The 18,953-nt window shown below is 50.5% G+C and overlaps 1 protein-coding gene across 1 annotated transcript in view; it reads right to left on the reverse strand.

The window, feature by feature from the left end:
* LOC137847362 (uncharacterized) overlaps positions 1–1,569 on the reverse strand; it is a 29,177-nt gene extending 27,608 nt beyond the window's left edge. The window contains 3 exon segments of the mRNA XM_068665644.1: positions 1,007–1,159; positions 1,162–1,380; positions 1,383–1,569. Coding sequence (XP_068521745.1) covers positions 1,007–1,159; positions 1,162–1,380; positions 1,383–1,569 — 559 coding nt within the window.
* Between the last annotated feature and the right edge of the window lie 17,384 nt (positions 1,570–18,953).

Here is an 18,953-nt window from a genome sequence, read left to right on the forward strand (position 1 = left end):
CACCAGACTTCTTTCCCTGTCCCCTCTGTGTCCCCTGGGTTGCAGGACTCTCCTTTGCCTGCTCACACCCCAATTTAGCATTTTATGTTGCAGGGACTCCACTTGGCACAGACACATGCTCTGTGGGCTCCATTCTCTGATGATCCCCTGGGACATGCTTTCCCCTGCAGCTCCCCTAGGCTCTCCTGGCAGCTCCTGATTCCTTCCAAAAAATGCTCACCTGCCACCAGTCCCAGCACATGCTGCAGTGCCCCAGGCAGGTTAATTGGAGACTCCTCACCACCTGCCTGAGTGCTGGACACCAATAAGCAACACCTGAGTGAGTCCCCATGCCCTCAAACACCCAGCTGGGGCTCTGATCACTTCACCCTGAGCCCATGGAGAAACAGGCAAAGCCAGGTCCCCCTTTAGAATCCATTTCTGGACTGCAATGTTCTTGACAACAACTGTGAAGGAAGACCTGAGCCCCCAGGCACTACCCTGAGCTGAATCACTTTATGGGATGGAAATGTTGTTCTGGAGGCCAGCTGTGTCACAGAAATGCCCATTGCCTGTCCATGGGATTGGTCACAGGGTTGCCACACAGCAGTACTGTGACCAAGCTGCAGGAACAATCAGGCTTATGCCAACAGAAAAGGCTCAGAAGGAGAGTGTGGAAATGGGATGAAAGTAGCTCTGGAAAGAAAAAAACCCTGCTGCTTCCTGGTAGTGCTGCTATGGTGGGTCTCTATATTCCTCTTCATTTCCACCCATGGGCATTACCATGGAACCCCCAGCAAAGTTCTCAGAAAAAGAATCTCAGATACACTCTTCACTGCAGGTTCCTTTATTTTGTTTAAATATGTGAGTAGGATCAATAATGACAATTTATATGGAAAACATTGTTGCCCTCATTAATAACAAACAAAACCCACCAAAGAACAAACGACAAGCTTGGCATATCATGAGTTCTATTATGAGTGCTTTGCAGAAGACAGGCAGTGCATTACTTCTGATGTACACCCACTCATGACTTTGCGCAGTGCATCCTTGAGCTCCTGGTTTCTCATGCTGTAGATGAGGGGGTTCACTGCTGGAGGAACCACTGAGTAAAGAACTGCCACCACCAGATCCATGGATGGAGAGGAGAGCGAGGGGGGCTTCAGGTAGGCAAAAAGGCAGTGCTGAGAAAGAGGGAGACCACAGCCAGGTGAGGGAGGCACGTGGAAAAGGCTTTGTGCTGCCCCTGCTTAGAGGGCATCCTCAGCACAGCCCTGAAGATCTGCACATAGGACAGTACGATGAATACAAAACACCCCCAAAACACAAAAGCACTAAATGTGAGAAGCCCAATTTCCCTTAGGTAGGAGTCTGAGCAACAGAGCTTGAGGATCTGGGGATTTCACAGAAGAACTGGTCCAGAGTATTTCCTCTGCAGAGGGTTAGTGAAAATGTACTGGCAGTGTGTAGCAGAGCATTGAGAACCCCACTGCCCCAGGCAGCTGCTGCCATCTGGGCACAAGATCTGCTGCCCAGGAGGGTCCCGTAGTGCAGGGGCTTGCAGATGGCAACGTAGCGGTCATAGGCCATGATGGTGAGAAGAAAATACTCTGCTGAAAAGAAAAAGAAGAAGAAAAGACCTGTGCAGCACATCCTGCGTGGGAGATGGCCCCTGGTGTCCCAGATGGAATTGGCCATGGCTTTGGGGACAGTAGTGGAGATGCAGCCCAGGTCGAGGAGGGCGAGGTTGAGGAGGAAGAAGTACATGGGGGTGTGGAGGCGGTGGTCACAGGCTATGGCTGTAAGGACGAGGCCGTTGCCCAGGAGGGCAGCCAGGTAGATGCCCAGGAAGAACGCGAAGTGCAGGAGCTGCAGCTCTCGTGTGTCTGCAAATGCCAGGAGGAGGAACACAGTGATGGAGCTGCTGTTGGACATCTGATCCTCCTGAAACGGGATTACCCAAGGAAGAAAAGACAAGGAGATATTAAGACAGACTTCAGAGGACACATTCCTGCTCACACTGGACTCATGGAGCTTTCTGATAATCTCCTCTATGTGAAAGGAGATATTTTCAGTGGTTGGGTCCCTGCATTGCATGAGTGGCATTTGGTCCACTGAGGGTTTTCCCTATTTACCACCATGAGAGATGATGGCATATTGGCCATCAGCCTGTGTAAGGGAAGAAAGACAGATTCATCGCATCCTCTTTACCCTTCTTCACAGGTGATATCAGAATCAGAAACAAACTCAATTTGGGCACAATTGGGCACAATTGGCCCACTCATCTGCATACCTCTTTGTTTTGATAAGGTAGACTCTGTCTTCACATCAGTTTCTCTTTATTACACCCTTTATCCAGGTACTGTATGGGTAATGGAATTTTAAATACTTGGAAGTACCCTTAGATGAAAGTAAAACTTCACACTCTGCTCTCCGCAAGACAAGGTGCAACAGAAGTGTCTTCTTCTGTACCTTTTTAGGATTTAAATTCCCCTGTAGCTTCTGGGAAACAGTAAAAACCTTTTTCTGTTGTTCTCAGTGTCAACAAAAGCCAGTGCTTGGAGGCAAAATGCTCAGCTGGAGGGTGACTGCCCCCACAGGTTGCTCTGAAAAAGAGCCCGGACTGTGCTGAGTGTGAATGCACAACTCCTCTCCTTCCCTGCCCAGCTATGGGGAGAAGGAGGAGAGGGACAGGACGAGGCTCCTGATTCATGTGGCTGAAATAAAGGCTCTGAGAAATGCAAAAGGGCACAAAGAAGCTGTGCCCTTCTTTGGGTTTGTAGCAGCTTTCCAGGGATATCTTCATAGCACTAACCTCAAGCTGACATCTCCTCAGGAGAGTGACTTCATTGCCCAAAATGAAAGGACTGCATTGCACAGAACTTGAAATGTTCAAAGGGGACTTGGGCACCTGTGTCCAAGGAAAACACCTCCGGGACAGGGGCAGTGCCATAACAGGAGCTTAACATCCCCCATCAGCACTGTTACTGCCAGAGCGTGCCACAACGAGAACAGGAGCAGTGCACACAAATGCAGAAAGAAGGAAATGTACTGTCTTCCTCCTGCTGAGAGGAGACAGCCAGACACTCAAGAAAGCCTTCTCCCTCTGCAGCTGTTCACGCCACCCCCAGACAGCAAAGTCACAGGGCTGTAACTCCCAGCCTCTTTGATCCACAGAGTGAAACCAGCCCATGTCAGGGGAGATAGAGCTTAGCTCTGCGGGAGCCATGGCTGTAGAGGAGGCGGCTCATGGCCTGGGCCCCACGGCCTTGAAGGCAGAGGCTCTGCTTGGGGGGAGAGGAGAATGAGGGGGCTTGCTCAGAGGACAGCATCTGCATGGGAGGGACAGACAGGGAGCAGCCAAAGTTCACCCACCACAGAATTTCTGTTACAAGATCCCTCTCCTTCTCTGCCAGTGTCTCTGCTGCCTGCAGCTGTCCCTTCCAGTAGCTGCTTCCCACATCTCCTTCTTGTCATCACTCACAGACCCCAGCCCAGCCCGTGCTCACACAGCTTTGCCCTGCAGATACCCCCTGGCAGCAGGGGAGTGAACAAAAGCATCTCCCTGCTTGCAGGTGCACAAGAGCAGGTCAGACAAACCCAGATGTGTCCAGCAAAGGTGATGCTTGTGAGGTCTTTAGGCAGCGCAGTGCGTAGTAGACCATTATGAGGTACCTGGCAGATGTGCTGATTTCTCCTGATGAGGATCTTAGTGCTGTATTTACACCTGACAGTGCCAGTTCATTTTCCCTTCGGAGGCAACAAAAACCACTGACTTTAGAGGGTCCTCATCTGAAAGCTGTCATCCCTTGCCTGTATTCTTAGTAACACCCTCTTGGAAGTCTCCTTGGTGTGCTGTGGATCTGTAAGCAGCATGCCGAAGGGAGCAGCCTCCTGCCAGCAGCAGGACCCTGCCCTGCCGGGGGGGCTCCTTCCACCCGCAGCTTCTCCCCGCAGCGCCCTGGGCAGCTCCCCGGGCAGGCTGAGTGCTGAGCCTGGCAGGCGGCAGAGGCCCTGCCCCGGCACACAGCCCCTGGGCCACAGCAGGGACCCTGCTCTGCACCACAGCCCTGGACACCCCTGCCTGCACCCCCAGCTTCACAGCTTGCAGCTGGCCTGTGACAAGGGAGGCCTTGGGGCCTGGACAATGACCCTGTGGCAGTGAACCCCTGTGCTGGAGCATGTCCTTCTCTCCAAGAAATAAACACGCTCTGCCTACAGCCTCATCTGCTCTGGAACAATCCAGGTCTAGGGCACATCCAGGATACTCCAGTGCATTGCAATGCACTTAGACTTACCGTGTTAAGGGTTGTAAGCATTGCTTTTCCATATACTCTCAGATTTCTAACACTCCACACAGTCTTTAACAACTCTCCCTTCTCTGTCCTCCCAGTGCCAGCTGCAGGCAGTGCCCCCAGCCCTACTGCGCTGTGCAGAGGAGCTGCTCCTGGGCAGAGCTGTCTCTCTGCAGCGCTGCCCGCTTGCCAGGAGCTCCCCTTGGGCCCAGGAGCCCGGCCCAGCTCAGCAGCAGAGGCCCAGCCCAAGGCCTCCCTTGCTCTGCCCCCCACCAGGCTCCCTGCACATGGCCCTGGGGCTGCAGGGGAACCTGCTGGCAAACAGCCTGAAGGGATCCCTGGGGCTCCAGCCCTCCCATGGCACACACACTTCTTCACACCAGTGTCATTTCTCCTTACAGAAAACCAATTAAGTGTAACAATCACATCTTCTTGTCCCAGTATTACTTTGGCATGAAGTCATGGTCAGGGACTGATCTCCTTCATCCCCACGTAAGGAAAGAATTCAGCAGTCAGTCAAGGCATCTCATGCTGGTTGTTATTCCTGGGGCTGGAAAGGGATCTCAGCTCCCTGCCATGCCTGCCACAGACCCACAGGAGCTGGGATTCCTCAGGCCTCAGTTCAGGTGTCCACAACATAGGCACCTTAATGTGAATTACTAAGCTACAATAGCTCCTTAGGGGAGATGGAGGACAGGCAGCAGCTGTTCGGACGGAAATACCTGCTGAAATTTGAGGTTGATCCTCTGGGAGTCTGATGGGGCATTCCTCAGATGCCACATGTAGGACAACTGAACGTGTTCCTACTCCTTACGTGTAGGTCAGCCTGCAGAGGCTGCCAGCAGAGCAAAAGGAGTCATGTGTCACAGGGAGAGCTAAACCTATTCTGTTCTCTTTTAAATGTTCTCTTTTTTCCTTTCTCTTCTATGTCACCCTTGGCTGTAATGGCTGTTGTGTCTCGGACATCTCCACAGGGCCTCAGCTCTCACCAGCCAGGTCTCCCTGCCCTTTGTGCCTTGAGGCAGGACTCTGCAGGTGTACAAGACGTGGTGGGTGGGGATAAAATCAGTGGTTACTTTGAAAAATATACCCTTAACAGTCCATGGGACCTGCATCCAACGCCCCTGTGTGAGCGATGTGACCTCAGACTGTGACCTCAGCACTGTGACGTCAGCGTGGGAACCTCAGCACTGTGACTTCAGCACTGTGACCTCAGCACTGTGACCTCAGCGTGGGAACCTCAGCACTGTGACCTCAGCACTGTGACCTCAGCACTGTGACCGCAGCACTGTGACCTCAGCGTGGGAACCTCAGCACTGTGACCTCAGCACTGTGACCTCAGCGTGGGAACCTCAGCACTGTGACCTCAGCACTGTGACCTCAGCACTGTGACCTCAGCATGGGAACCTCAGCCCTGTGACCTCAGCACTGTGACCTCAGCGTGGGAACCTCAGCCCTGTGACCTCAGCCCTGTGACCTCAGTGCTGTGACCTCAGCGCAGGAACCTCAGAGATGTGACCTCAGCGCGAGAAAATCAGCGCGGGAACCTGAGTGATGTGACCTCAGCGATGTGACATCAGCGCGGGAACCTCAGCGATGTGACCTCAGTACTGTGACCTCAGAGCGGGAACCTCAGCACTGTGACCTCAGCACTGTGACCTCAGCACTGTGACCTCAGCGTGGGAACCTCAGCACTGTGACCTCAGAACTGTGACCTCAGCGCAGGAACCTCAGAGATGTGACCTCAGCGCGAGAAAATCAGCGCGGGAACCTAAGCGATGTGACCTCAGCGATGTGACATCAGCGCGGGAACCTCAGCGATGTGACCTCAGCACTGTGACCTCAGCGCGGGAACCTCAGCACTGTGACCTCAGCACTGTGACCTCAGCACTGTGACCTCTGTACTGTGACCTCATCACTGTGACCTCAGCACTGTGACGTCAGCGTGGGAACCTCAGCACTGTGACCTCAGCACTGTGACCTCAGCACTGTGACCTCAGCGTGGGAACATCAGCACTGTGACCTCAGCGTGGGAACCTCAGCACTGTGACCTCAGCACTGTGACCTCAGCGTGGGAACCTCAGCACTGTGACCTCAGCACTGTGACCTCAGCACTGTGACCTCAGCGTGGGAACCTCAGCACTGTGACCTCAGCACTGTGACCTCAGCACTGTGACCTCAGCGTGGGAACCTCAGCACTGTGACCTCAGCACTGTGACCTCAGCACTGTGACCTCAGCGTGGGAACCTCAGCACTGTGACCTCAGCACTGTGACCTCAGCGCTGTGACCTCAGCGTGGGAACCTCAGCACTGTGACCTCAGCACTGTGACCTCAGCACTGTGACCTCAGCACTGTGACCTCATGTGGTGTAAATGCCTGAAGTAACTAGGAAAATAAAACTAACATTCACACTTTTAAGGAAAAGGTACAGCATTGAAGAGGCTTTCAGGGTAGGGCATAACTGCATTATCTGAGCATTCCCTAGGCTCCCAACCTTAGATGCTATCGCGCTGGGGAAACTTGGTGTGCTAGCTCTAAGGAACACCACGGAGCGTAGAGTGGAGTGGAGACACCACGGCTAGGCTCTGTAATCAGGTGGGGCCTCGATTGTTCTTGTGCACAAAGCTGCACTTTTTGCCACCCTAAGCCAAAGACCTGTCATGTTTTGACAAATGCTGTACCCTAGTGTACTTTTTGCTCATTATAATATCATTATAATACCATAACACACCTCCATCCCAAAAGCTACCCGCCTCCAAGGTGCGACCACCCCTCACTGAGCATGCGCTCTGAATTTCTTGGAGCCTATTACTTTAAACGGAAACGGGAAAACTTTACACCAATCATAACTAAGATATGCTTGACTAGAGCCACTCAAGCTCCACCTAGAAGACAGAAAATAATATAAATTGGCCCAAGATAGAGGGGATGGCAGGGAAGATACCATCGTCAGGGGAGATACCATCCCGAGGACATACAACATCCTTAGGACCTCCTGACTCCTGGGATCAGTCGACGGGCTGAGCCTCTCTTCCCCCCCCATTGGGACGCCTTTGGGTGAGATCTGAATATTTGCTTATAAATCTCTATAGAGTCTTTGATCCTTTTAACGCGTTTATTTCTAGGCTGTGCACCTGTAAATCCTGTAACACCTGTAACATCTATACCATCTATAACATCTGTAACACCTATAACACCTATAACACCTATAACATCTGTAACACCTATAACACCTGTCACATCTGTAACATCTATAACACCTGTGTATTTCATGCATACTAGCTTGCTTTTGCAGATAGTCACTATCACCGGCAATCCAACAGAACCTGATTATCTGTTGCTGTAATAAACCATACTTGATTGTATTGTGATAGCTCTCATTAATGCAACTAGGGTGAGGGTGGTTATCCGTGATAGTTCAGTGTTCTGAATCTAACCAGACCCCCAGACGGTTAATGCATTGTTGGTGAATGTCTGAACGGACCCCCAGGTGGTTAATACGTTTTTGGTGAATGTCTGAGCGGACCCCCAGGCGGTTATTACGTTTTTGGTGAATGTCCGAACGGACCCCCAGTTTTGGTGAATGTCCGACTGGTTCAGTACTCTGAATCCAACCGGGCCCGTAACGGTTAATCAGCTACACCCCTTAACGCAACAGCTCCCCAGGGATGTAGTCACAGCACCAATCCTGTTAGAGTTTAAGAAGTGTTTGGATTATGCTCTCAGATGCCCTCTGAGCAGAGATGGCACAAAGCCTTTTCCACGTGCCTCCCTCACCTGGCCGTGGTCTCCCTCTTTCCCAGCACTACCTTTTTTGCCTTCCTCAAGCCCCTTTCCCTCTCCTCCCCAACCCTAAATCTCGTGGTGGCAGTTCTGTACTCGGTGGTGCCACCAACATTCAATCCCCTCATCTACAGCATGAGAAACATGGAGCTAAAAGGTGTTTTCAGGAAAGCAATTTTGTGACTGTTTCTGAATCATTATATATTACCCATCTTTCTCCGCAAATGACTTCCTGGTTATGGTTTGAAGGCCCGGTACTTGGTACTTGTTTCATTAAGTGTACTGCTATTTTTATCTGTCCTGGTTTCAGTTAGAACAGAGTTAATTTTCTTCCTATTAGCTGGTGGAATGCTGTGTTTTGGCTTAGGATGAGAAGAGTGCTGATAACACCCCGATGTTTTAATTGCTGCAGAGCAGTGCTTATACTAAGCCAAAGACGTCTCAGTTTCTTGCTCTGTCCTGCCGACAGGCAGGCTGGGGGTGCAGCAAGAGCTGGGAGGGGACAGACCCAGGACAGGTGACCCAAACTAGCCAAAGGGGTATTCCATACCATCTGACGTCATGCTAAACAATATATAGGGATGGCTAGCCGGGGGGAGGGGGCTGGACTGCTCGGGGTTAGGCTGGGCATCGGTCAGTGGGTGGTGAGCAATTGCATTGTGCATCACTTGTTTGTACACATTATTAGTAGTAGTACTATTATCATCATTGTATTATTATTATTATTATTATTGTTGTTATTATTATTTTCCTGTCTTATTAAACTGTCTTTATCTCAACTCATGGGCTTCACTTTCCATTTCTCTCCCCCGTCCCAGAGAGGGAGGGGGGAGGGTGAGCGAACGGCTGTGTGGTGTTTAGCTGCTGGCCGGGTTAAACCATGACATTATCTTTAGTGTCATTTCCATTTATTACTTCTAAGAAAAAAATCTTTTTATTCATCTAGCATCTCCTGAGGTATTAAACTGCTCTGTTTACTCTGCACAGTTTTTCCCTCCCTGCATGTCAACTTCGACTCTCCTTTAGCATCTGCTTAGTAAAACAGGATCTCTCCAATGCACTGCCTGAAATCCTGCCTCTTCTTTCAAAGCTGGTGTCAGCAATAGGTCTGAGCATTGCCGTGGTTTCACACTGATGGGCAGCTGAACTCCACCACACCACCCTTTCACCCCTGCTCCTGAAAGGTACAAATGAAGAAAATAGAGTTGGAAAGGGCTGCAGGGTTGAGTTAAGGGAAGGGGAGATGACTCATCAATTGCAGTCATGGTATAAGCAGACTCTGTAGGGAGATTAAGATAATATATTTACTAACATTACTAACAGACTGGAGCAGTGAGAAACAAAAAGTGCACTAAAAAGATATCCACCCTCCTCTACTCCTCTACCTCCTGTCAGCTGTCCAAAGCTGCAAGTCCTGGGCTGGGATGGGGGCTGTGTCTCTGGACAGAGCTGGTGGCTGCTGTGAGAGCCCTTCCTGAGGGTCCCGCTGGGTTCAGGGGACAATGGGGAAGCCAAGACTCCTCGGTCCTGATGCTAGGGCTGCCCTGAGCCCTAAGGCTTCTTCGGTCACTGTTCCGCATGTCCTCATAAAGATGGAAAATCCAGGGCCAGATTTCCCTGGGAGATATCAGATCATGTCCTCGCTGCTGAGATGCCATCCCTGGATGGCCACAGCTCTGGTGCTGAACCCTTCCCATGTCACTGCTCTGGTGGTTTTACTCTGGTGCTGAACCCCTCCCATGTTCCTGCTGTGGTGGTTTTACTCTGCTAAGCAGCTGAACTCCTTTACAACCTGTCTCTAACTCCTCCTTCTCAAAGGAAAAGGGGGAGAAAATGTGATGAAAAGAGCTCGGAGTTTGTTCTCCTAGTAAGATCAGGAGATCAGCCACCAAGTGTAACAAATTCATAGTCATAGCATCATTAAGGTTGGAAAAGACCTCCAAGATCATCTTGTCCAACTGTAACCCCCTGTATTGTCGCAGTCACCAATTATTTTCACAGTGTCGTGGTTTAACCCGGCCGGCAGCTAAACACCACGCAGCCGTTCGCTCACCCTCCCCCCTCCCTCTCTGGGGCGGGGGAGAGAAATGGAAAGTGAGGCCCGTGAGTTGAGATAAAGACAGTTTAATAAGACAGGAAAATAATAATAACAAAATAATAATAAAATAATAACAATAATAATACAATGGTGATAATAGGAAAGTAATAATAGTATGTACAAACAAGTGATGCACAATGCAATTGCTCACCACTCGCTGACCGATGCCCAGCCTAACCCCGAGCAGTCCGGCCCCCTCCCCCCAGCTAGCCACCCCTATATATTGTTTAGCATGACGTCAGATGGTATGGAATACCCCTTTGGCTAGTTTGGGTCACCTGTCCTGGGTCTGTCCCCTCCCAGCTCTTACTGCACCCCCAGCCTGCCCGTTGGCAGGACAGAGCAAAAGGCTGAGATGTCCTTGGCTTAGTATAAGCACTGCTCTGCAACAATTAAAGCATCGGGGTGTTATCAGCACTCTTCTCATCCTAAGCCAAAACACAGCATTCCACCAGCTACTAGGAAGAAAATTAATTCTGTGCTAACTGAAACCAGGACATCTATCCACCCCTTATTCCATACCATTTATGTCATGCTCAGGTTACACTCTTTTCCATACATTCTAATTAGTCACCTATAGTAATCATGGTAGTGATAACATACAGTATAATATACTATTTAACATGGTACAATTCAGTTCATGGGCTATTCTCACCCAGTATTAAATCTCCTTGAGGTACACACCGGACCTCTCCGTTCTTTTGCATCACCCACCAAGTGTATCCAGGTCCCTGAGCGAAAACAATTCCACGAATAGGTTTGCCTTTTCCTGAGGCAGGAGTAGCCCAGACTGTTTTACCCAGCATATTTTTTACATGCACTACAGGAACTTTATCCCCATCTACAGTACGTAACAGGTTTGATTGGGCAGGTCCAGCTCGGTTGGTAGATCCCCTAGTATTGACTAACCAGGTGGCCTTTGCCAAATGCGTATCCCAGTTTTTGAACGTCCCAGCGCCCATTGCTTTCAAGGTAGTCTTTAACAGGCCATTGTATCGTTCAACTTTCCCGGAGGCTGGTGCATGATAGGGGATGTGATACACCCATTCAATACCATGTTCTTTGGCCCAAGTGTCTATAAGGTTGTTTCGGAAGTGAGTCCCATTGTCTGATTCTATTCTTTCTGGGGTGCCATGTCGCCATAGGACTTGCTTTTCAAGGCCCAGGATGGTGTTCCGGGCGGTGGCATGAGGCACAGGATATGTTTCCAGCCATCTGGTGGTTGCTTCCACCATTGTAAGTACGTGGCGCTTGCCATTGCGAGTTTGAGGGAGTGTGATGTAATCAATCTGCCAGGCCTCTCCATATTTATATTTCAGCCATCGTCCTCCATACCAAAGAGGCTTTGACCGTTTGGCTTGCTTGATTGCAGCACATGTTTCACAGTCACGAATAACCTGTGCTATAGCGTCCATGGTCAAGTCCACCCCTCGATCACGAGCCCATCTGCATGTTGCGTCTCTACCTTGATGGCCTGAGGTGTCATGGGCCCATCGGGCTATAAATAATTCACCTTTATGCTGACAATCCAAGTCCACCTGAGCTACTTCAATCTTAGCAGCCTGATCCACCTGCTGGTTGTTTTGATGTTCTTCAGTAGCCCGATTCTTGGGCACATGAGCATCTACGTGGTGTACTTTCACAGCCAGGTTCTCCACCCGAGCAGCAATATCTTGCCACAATGCAGCAGCCCAGATGGGTTTGCCCCTACGCTGCCAGTTGTTTTGCTTCCATTGCTGTAACCATCCCCACAGGGCATTTGCTACCATCCATGAATCGGTGTAGAGATAGAGAACTGGCCATTTTTCTCGTTCAGCAATGTCTAAAGCCAGCTGAATGGCCTTCACTTCTGCAAACTGACTCGATTCACCTTCTCCCTCAGCAGCTTCTGCAACTCGTCGCGTAGGACTCCATACAGCAGCCTTTCATCTCCGATGCTTCCCCACAATACGACAGGACCCATCAGTGAACAGGGCATATTTCTTTTCATTCTCTGGCAACTGGTTGTACAGTGGGGCTTCTTCAGCACGACCCACCTCCTCCTCTGATGATATCCCAAAGTATTTGCCTTCTGGCCAGTCCATGATCACTTCCAATATTCCTGGGCGACTGGGGTTTCCTATTCGAGCCCGCTGAGTAATCAGTGCAACCCACTTGCTCCATGTAGCATCAGTTGCATGATGCGTAGAGGGGACCCTTCCCTTGAACATCCAGCCTAGTACCGGCAATCGGGGTGCTAGGAGGAGCTGTGCTTCAGTACCGACCACCTCCGAAGCAGATCGAACTCCTTCATATGCTGCCAATATCTCCTTTTCAGTTGGAGTATAGCGGGCCTCAGATCCTCTGTATCCCCGACTCCAAAACCCCAGGGGCCGACCTCGAGTTTCCCCAGGTTCTTTCTGCCAGAGGCTCCAGGTGGGGCCGTTCTCCCCGGCTGCAGTGTAGAGCACATTCTTTACATCTGGTCCTGTTCGAACTGGCCCAAGGGCTACTGCATGGACTATTTCCTGCTTGATTTGTTCAAAGGCTTGTCGTTGTTCAGGGCCCCATTCAAACTCATTCTTCTTACGGGTTACTTGGTAGAGCGGGTTTACAATCAGACTGTAATTTGGGATGTGCATTCTCCAAAACCCCACAACACCTAGGAAAGTCTGTGTTTCTTTTTTGTTAGTTGGTGGAGACATAGCTGTTATTTTGTTGATCACATCCATTGGGATTTGACGACGTCCATCTTGCCATTTTATTCCTAAAAACTGGATCTCTCGTGCAGGTCCTTTGACTTTATTCTGTTTTATGGCAAAACCGGCTTTCAGAAGGATTTGGACTATTTTCTTCCCTTTCTCGAAAACTTCCTCTGCTGTGTCACCCCACACAATAATGTCATCAATGTACTGCAGGTGTTCAGGAGCTTCCCCCTGCTCTAGCGCAGACTGGATCAGCCCATGGCAAATGGTAGGGCTGTGTTTCCACCCCTGGGGCAGCCGATTCCAAGTATATTGGACTCCCCTCCAAGTGAAGGCAAATTGTGGCCTGCACTCTGCTGCTAGAGGGATGGAGAAAAATGCATTAGCGATATCAATTGTGGCGTACCACTTGGCTGCCCTCGATTCAAGTTCATAATGAAGTTCCAGCATGTCCGGCACTGCAGCACTCAGTGGTGGCGTGACTTCGTTCAGGCCACGATAGTCCACTGTTAGTCTCCACTCGCCATTAGACTTTCGCACTGGCCATATGGGACTATTGAAAGGTGAATGGGTCTTGCTGATCACTCCTTGGCTCTCCAATTGACGAATTAGCTTATGGATGGGGATCAGGGAGTCTCGGTTAGTGCGATATTGCCGCCGGTGCACAGTTGTGGTAGCGATTGGCACTTGCTGTTCTTCGACCCTCAGCAACCCCACAACAGAGGGGTCCTCTGAGAGACCAGGCAAGGTAGATAATTGTTTAATGCCCTCTGTCTCTAAGGCAGCTATACCAAAAGCCCACCGGAACCCTTTTGGGTCCTTGCAATATCCTCCTCTAAGATAGTCTATGCCAAGGATACATGGAGCATCCGGGCCAGTCACAATACGGTGCTTTTCCCACTCATTCCCAGTCAGACTCACTTCAGCCTCCAATACAGTCAACTGCTGAGATCCTCCTGTCACTCCACAAATATAGATGGGCTCTGGTCCTTTATAGCTCGATGGCATTATAGTACATTGTGCACCGGTGTCTACTAAAGCCTTATACTTCTGTGCGCGTGATGTGCCAGGCCATCGAATCCACACAGTCCAATAAACTCGATTGTCCCTTTCCTCCCCCTGGCTGGAGGCAGGGCCCCCCTAATCCTGGTCAGAATCTTCTTCGTTTCTGTGTTTGAAGGATTGTCTGCTGGAAGTTGGAGCAGCAAACTTTTCGGAGAATCCCTTTTTCCTGATTGTTTTCTTTTGCAACTCACGTACCCGTGCCTCTAGGGTCGCGGTAGATTTTCCATCCCATTTTCTCATGTCCTCTCCATGGTCTCGTAAGTAAAACCACAGGGTGGCACGGGGTGAGTACCCACCATATCGTCTTCCTTGTGTGGGTGAACGCCTACCCCTGACAGCTGAGACACTGCTTTGTACAGGTGCGGAGGAGAATAATCTCTCTTCAAGTTGGTGAAACTTTTCAGAAAGTGTTTTCTCCCAGGTGTTCTCTTTCGGTCGTTGGACACTGGTTGGTTCAGGTGGGGAGGACAATAGATTCTCTTCAAGTTGGTGAACCTTTTCAGAAAGTTTCTCCACAGCTGAGACGCAGGCCTGTAAGGAAGAGGAGAGACTTTCTTCGTACTGCCGGAGTTGTTTAGCCGCTTCATCCACTGTGGGTTCCTCATCCTCTTTCCAGGCCATTATTGCCAATGAGCTGGCATATGATGATGGTGCACTCCGTACAAACTTCCGCCACATGGGTCGTGTACACTTGACTTCATCTGGATCTTTGGATGTTTGTCTGAGGTCTGGATCCTCATAAATCACTTCCCGTATGGCTAATTCCCTCAGGTACTGGATTCCCTTCTCCATAGTGGTCCACTTGCCTGGTAGACATAAAATATCTTCCTTGAAGGGATACCTTTCCCTCACAGCTGAGAGGAGACGCCTCCAGAGGCTGGTGGATTGTGCTCCATCTGCAATTGCTTTGTCAATGCCGGCGTCTCGAGCAAGGGATCCCAACCGTCTGGCTTCCCTGCCGTCTAATTCCACACAATTGGCTCCAGAGTCCCAGCACCGGAGCAGCCAGGTGACAAGCTGCTCACCTATACAGCGACCAAAATCTTTTCGCACATCTCGTAGCTCGCGCTCGTTTAGGCTTCGGGTAGTTACTGTTGCTTTTTCGGCATCCTCATCTTCCTCCTCCTGAATCCTTGATGGCCCAGCGTCGTCATCATCTTCGTCATCTCTATACCTAGTTTTGGCAGAAGCCTTACCTGGATTGGCAGAAGACTCTCTGCGTTCTAAACGACTTGAATTTCTATACCATATTTTCACCTTCTCTACAGGGGCAGCTTGCACTGCTACTGCTCGTTTCTCTGACTTTGTTACAGGGTCTGCCACAGGGGTTGGAATGCCCTCTGCAGGGTCAACTTGCACTGCTACAGCTCGTTTCTCTGACACGGCCACAGGAGCTGGAGCGGCTGCAGGAGCTGGAGCAGTTGCAGGAACTGGAGCTGTAGCGGCTACAGGAGCTGGAGCTGGAGCTGGAGCAGTTGCAGGAGCTGGGACTGGAGCAGCAGTAGGAGCTGGAGCTGGAGCGGCTTCAGGAGCTGGAGCTGGAGCAGCTTCAGGAGCTGGGACTGGAGCAGTTGCAGGAACTGGGACTGGAGTAGCGGCCGGAGCTGGAACTGGAGCGACTGCAGGAACTGGGACTGGAGCGGCTGCAGGAGCTGTAACTGGAGCGGCTGCAGGACCTGGAGCTGGAGCGGCTGCAGGAGCTGGAGCTGGAGCGGCTGCAGGAACTGGAACTGGAGCGGCTGCAGGAGCTGTAACTGGAGCGGCTGCAGGAGCTGGAGCTGGAGCGGCTGCAGGAGCTGGGACTGGAGCGGCTGCAGGAGCTGGGGCTGGAGCGGCTGCAGGAGCTGGGGCTGGAGCGGCTGCAGGAGCTGGGGCTGGAGCTGCTGCAGGAGCTGGATCTGGAGTGGCTGCAGGAACCGGATCTGGAGCGGCTGCAGGAACCGGATCTGGAGCGGCTGCCGAGTCCACCGTAGGGGTCACAGTGGCCGTTGGATCTGTCACAGGGCTTGGAGTGGCCGCAGGGTCTGTCACTAAGTTGATAGCAGTATCAATGGCAGCTCGATAGGCATGAGCCAGGCCCCAGCACGTTATAATGATTTGTGTTACTTTAGAACTGCCAGAATCATGACACCTTTTTTTCAAACATTCTGCCAGTTTTTGAGGATTTTGCAGTTGTTCAGGGGTGAATTTCCAACACACTGGGGGTGCCACCTGCTCTAGATGCCTGCCCATATCCACCCATACTCCCTGCCACCCACAACTATCCTGCCTCCGGGCAGATCTCCGGATGAGCTTCATAAGTAGTTGTTTAACTATAAGCAGAACCTGAAGTGCATTCATGAGGCAGAACAACAAGACTATGGTATTCTGAGTATTCCAGAAATATTCAATATCTTGGAGAGCTATTGTGACAAGCTCAGGGGATAAGAGGGTGGTGAAGGAGGAAGGCAGAGTGACCCAGGAGGATACAGGGGTGGTGAAGGAGAAAGGGAGAGTAAGCAAGTAAGGAAAAATATCCTCCCCTTTCCCCTCCACAGATTGACTCCCTAATGGAAAAAAACAATAGGTATAATTGCTAATAGTTTCCAAGATACAGTTTCCAAAGTACAGAGTCGACGATGTTACTGAATACAAATAACAAGTTAGAGTCATGACCACATATTTCATCGTCTCATAAGCCATTGCTACAACACACAGCACCATAATGATCTGAAACCAGGGCCCGGAGAGGATAAACAACATGACAGAGAGCAAATACGGAAAATAATGTACTATAATACTCAATTTGGAAAACAGGCGCAGCAGAGTTGAGATTAAAGCAATCAGCATTATGACAAGTGACTATTAAGCAGGTCTAATCCTTACACCAATTTTAGTTTAACACACTCTGGTCAGATCTGCCGTTATCTCAACCTTTCGGGCCCCACGTTGGGCGCCAAAAGGACTGTCGTGGTTTAACCCGGCCGGCAGCTAAACACCACGCAGCCGTTCGCTCACCCTCCCCCCTCCCTCTCTGGGGCGGGGGAGAGAAATGGAAAGTGAGGCCCGTGAGTTGAGATAAAGACAGTTTAATAAGACAGGAAAATAATAATAACAAAATAATAATAAAATAATAACAATAATAATACAATGGTGATAATAGGAAAGTAATAATAGTATGTACAAACAAGTGATGCACAATGCAATTGCTCACCACTCGCTGACCGATGCCCAGCCTAACCCCGAGCAGTCCGGCCCCCTCCCCCCAGCTAGCCACCCCTATATATTGTTTAGCATGACGTCAGATGGTATGGAATACCCCTTTGGCTAGTTTGGGTCACCTGTCCTGGGTCTGTCCCCTCCCAGCTCTTACTGCACCCCCAGCCTGCCCGTTGGCAGGACAGAGCAAAAGGCTGAGATGTCCTTGGCTTAGTATAAGCACTGCTCTGCAACAATTAAAGCATCGGGGTGTTATCAGCACTCTTCTCATCCTAAGCCAAAACACAGCATTCCACCAGCTACTAGGAAGAAAATTAATTCTGTGCTAACTGAAACCAGGACACACAGGCAAAAATAAATGAGCATAAGGTGATTCATATAATTTGTTGCTATCACCAGAAGACTAGAATAGTGAGGAGCTACAAGCAAACTAAAACCACCTTCCCCCAACATATACTGTCTCCTACTTCCACCTCACAGGTAGTTCACGGGAATCGGGGCTGTGGTTAGTCTATGATGCTTCATCTCCACCGCTCCTTCACGGTCACTCTCTGCCCCTGCTCCAGCACAGATTCCCTCCCACGGAATGCTGTCCTTCTTGAACTGATCCTGAGTGGGTTTCCCACAGCCAGAAGCTCTTCAAGAACTGCTCCAGTATTAGTCCGTACCACAGGGTCCATCCATCAGGAGCAAACTGCTCCAACATGGGTCCCCCATGGATGGCAGGTTCCCCCCGATCCCCTGCACCTCCATGGGCTGTTCGCTATGGGCTGCAGCTCTGGCCCAGGGCCTGCTCCTGCGGGGGCTCCACCACAGGCTGCCACATGGAGATCTGCTCTGCCACGGGACCCATGGGCTGCAGGTGTTATCTGTATGTTTGTGTGCCCAGACAATAGCACATGGAGACAGAAAGTACACAAAAGTCTTTTAAGGAAATAATTAATTATATAACTCTGCAGAGTCAGGTGCTTGGCAACCTTTCACAAAGCCAGCACACCTCTGGCTTGAATCACCGTTGTTTTACACACAGTAAATTTGTGAAACTATCTACCTGGCTTCTTTTAATTGGCCGTTTCAACTTGCCATACTTATCTCTACTGAGTTTTCACATTACAGAGGACAAGCAGAGGGGATTGGGGAAGGAAGGGGGGGCAGAGGGGAGAAGTGTGCCCCCTCATTCAGCCGGAATTTCCTGTGCTTCAGTTTCTGCCCATTACCTCTCGTGCTGGACAGAACTGAGTCTAGTTCCATCCTTTTGAAACTCTCCTCTCAGATATTTCACAGAATCACAGAATTGTAGGGGTTGGAAGGGACCTTGAGTGATTGTCGGGTCCAACCCCCCTCCCAAAGCTGGTTCCTTCGAGCAGGCTGCCCAGATAGGTCTCCAGACAGGCCTTGAATATCTCCAGAGAAGGAGACTCCACAACCTCCCTGGGCAGCCTGTTCCAGTGCTCCGTCACCCTCATTGTGAAGTTCTTTCGCATGTTGGTGTGGAACTTCCTGTGTTCCATTTTTTGACCATTGCCCCTTGTCCTATCCCCACAGAGCTCAGCCAGTCAGCCAGTTCTCAACCCACCTTCCTGTCCACTCCTCTATCCTACACTTTCGCAGCTTTGCTAGCGGGATGTCATGGAAGACAGTATCGAAAGCCTTGCTAAAGTCAAGGTAGATGACATCCTCTGCTCTCCCCCCCTCTACCTAGCTGGTGATGCCATCATAGAAGGCAACGAGGTTGGTCAAGCACGATTTCCCCTTGGTGAATCCATGCTGACTACTCCTCATAACCTTCTTCTCTTCCAATTGCTTGGAGATGGCATCCAGAACGAGCTGTTCCAACACCTTTCCAGGGA

The sequence above is a fragment of the Anas acuta genome, chromosome W (assembly GCF_963932015.1).
Source record: "Anas acuta chromosome W, bAnaAcu1.1, whole genome shotgun sequence".
NCBI lineage: Eukaryota > Metazoa > Chordata > Aves > Anseriformes > Anatidae > Anas > Anas acuta.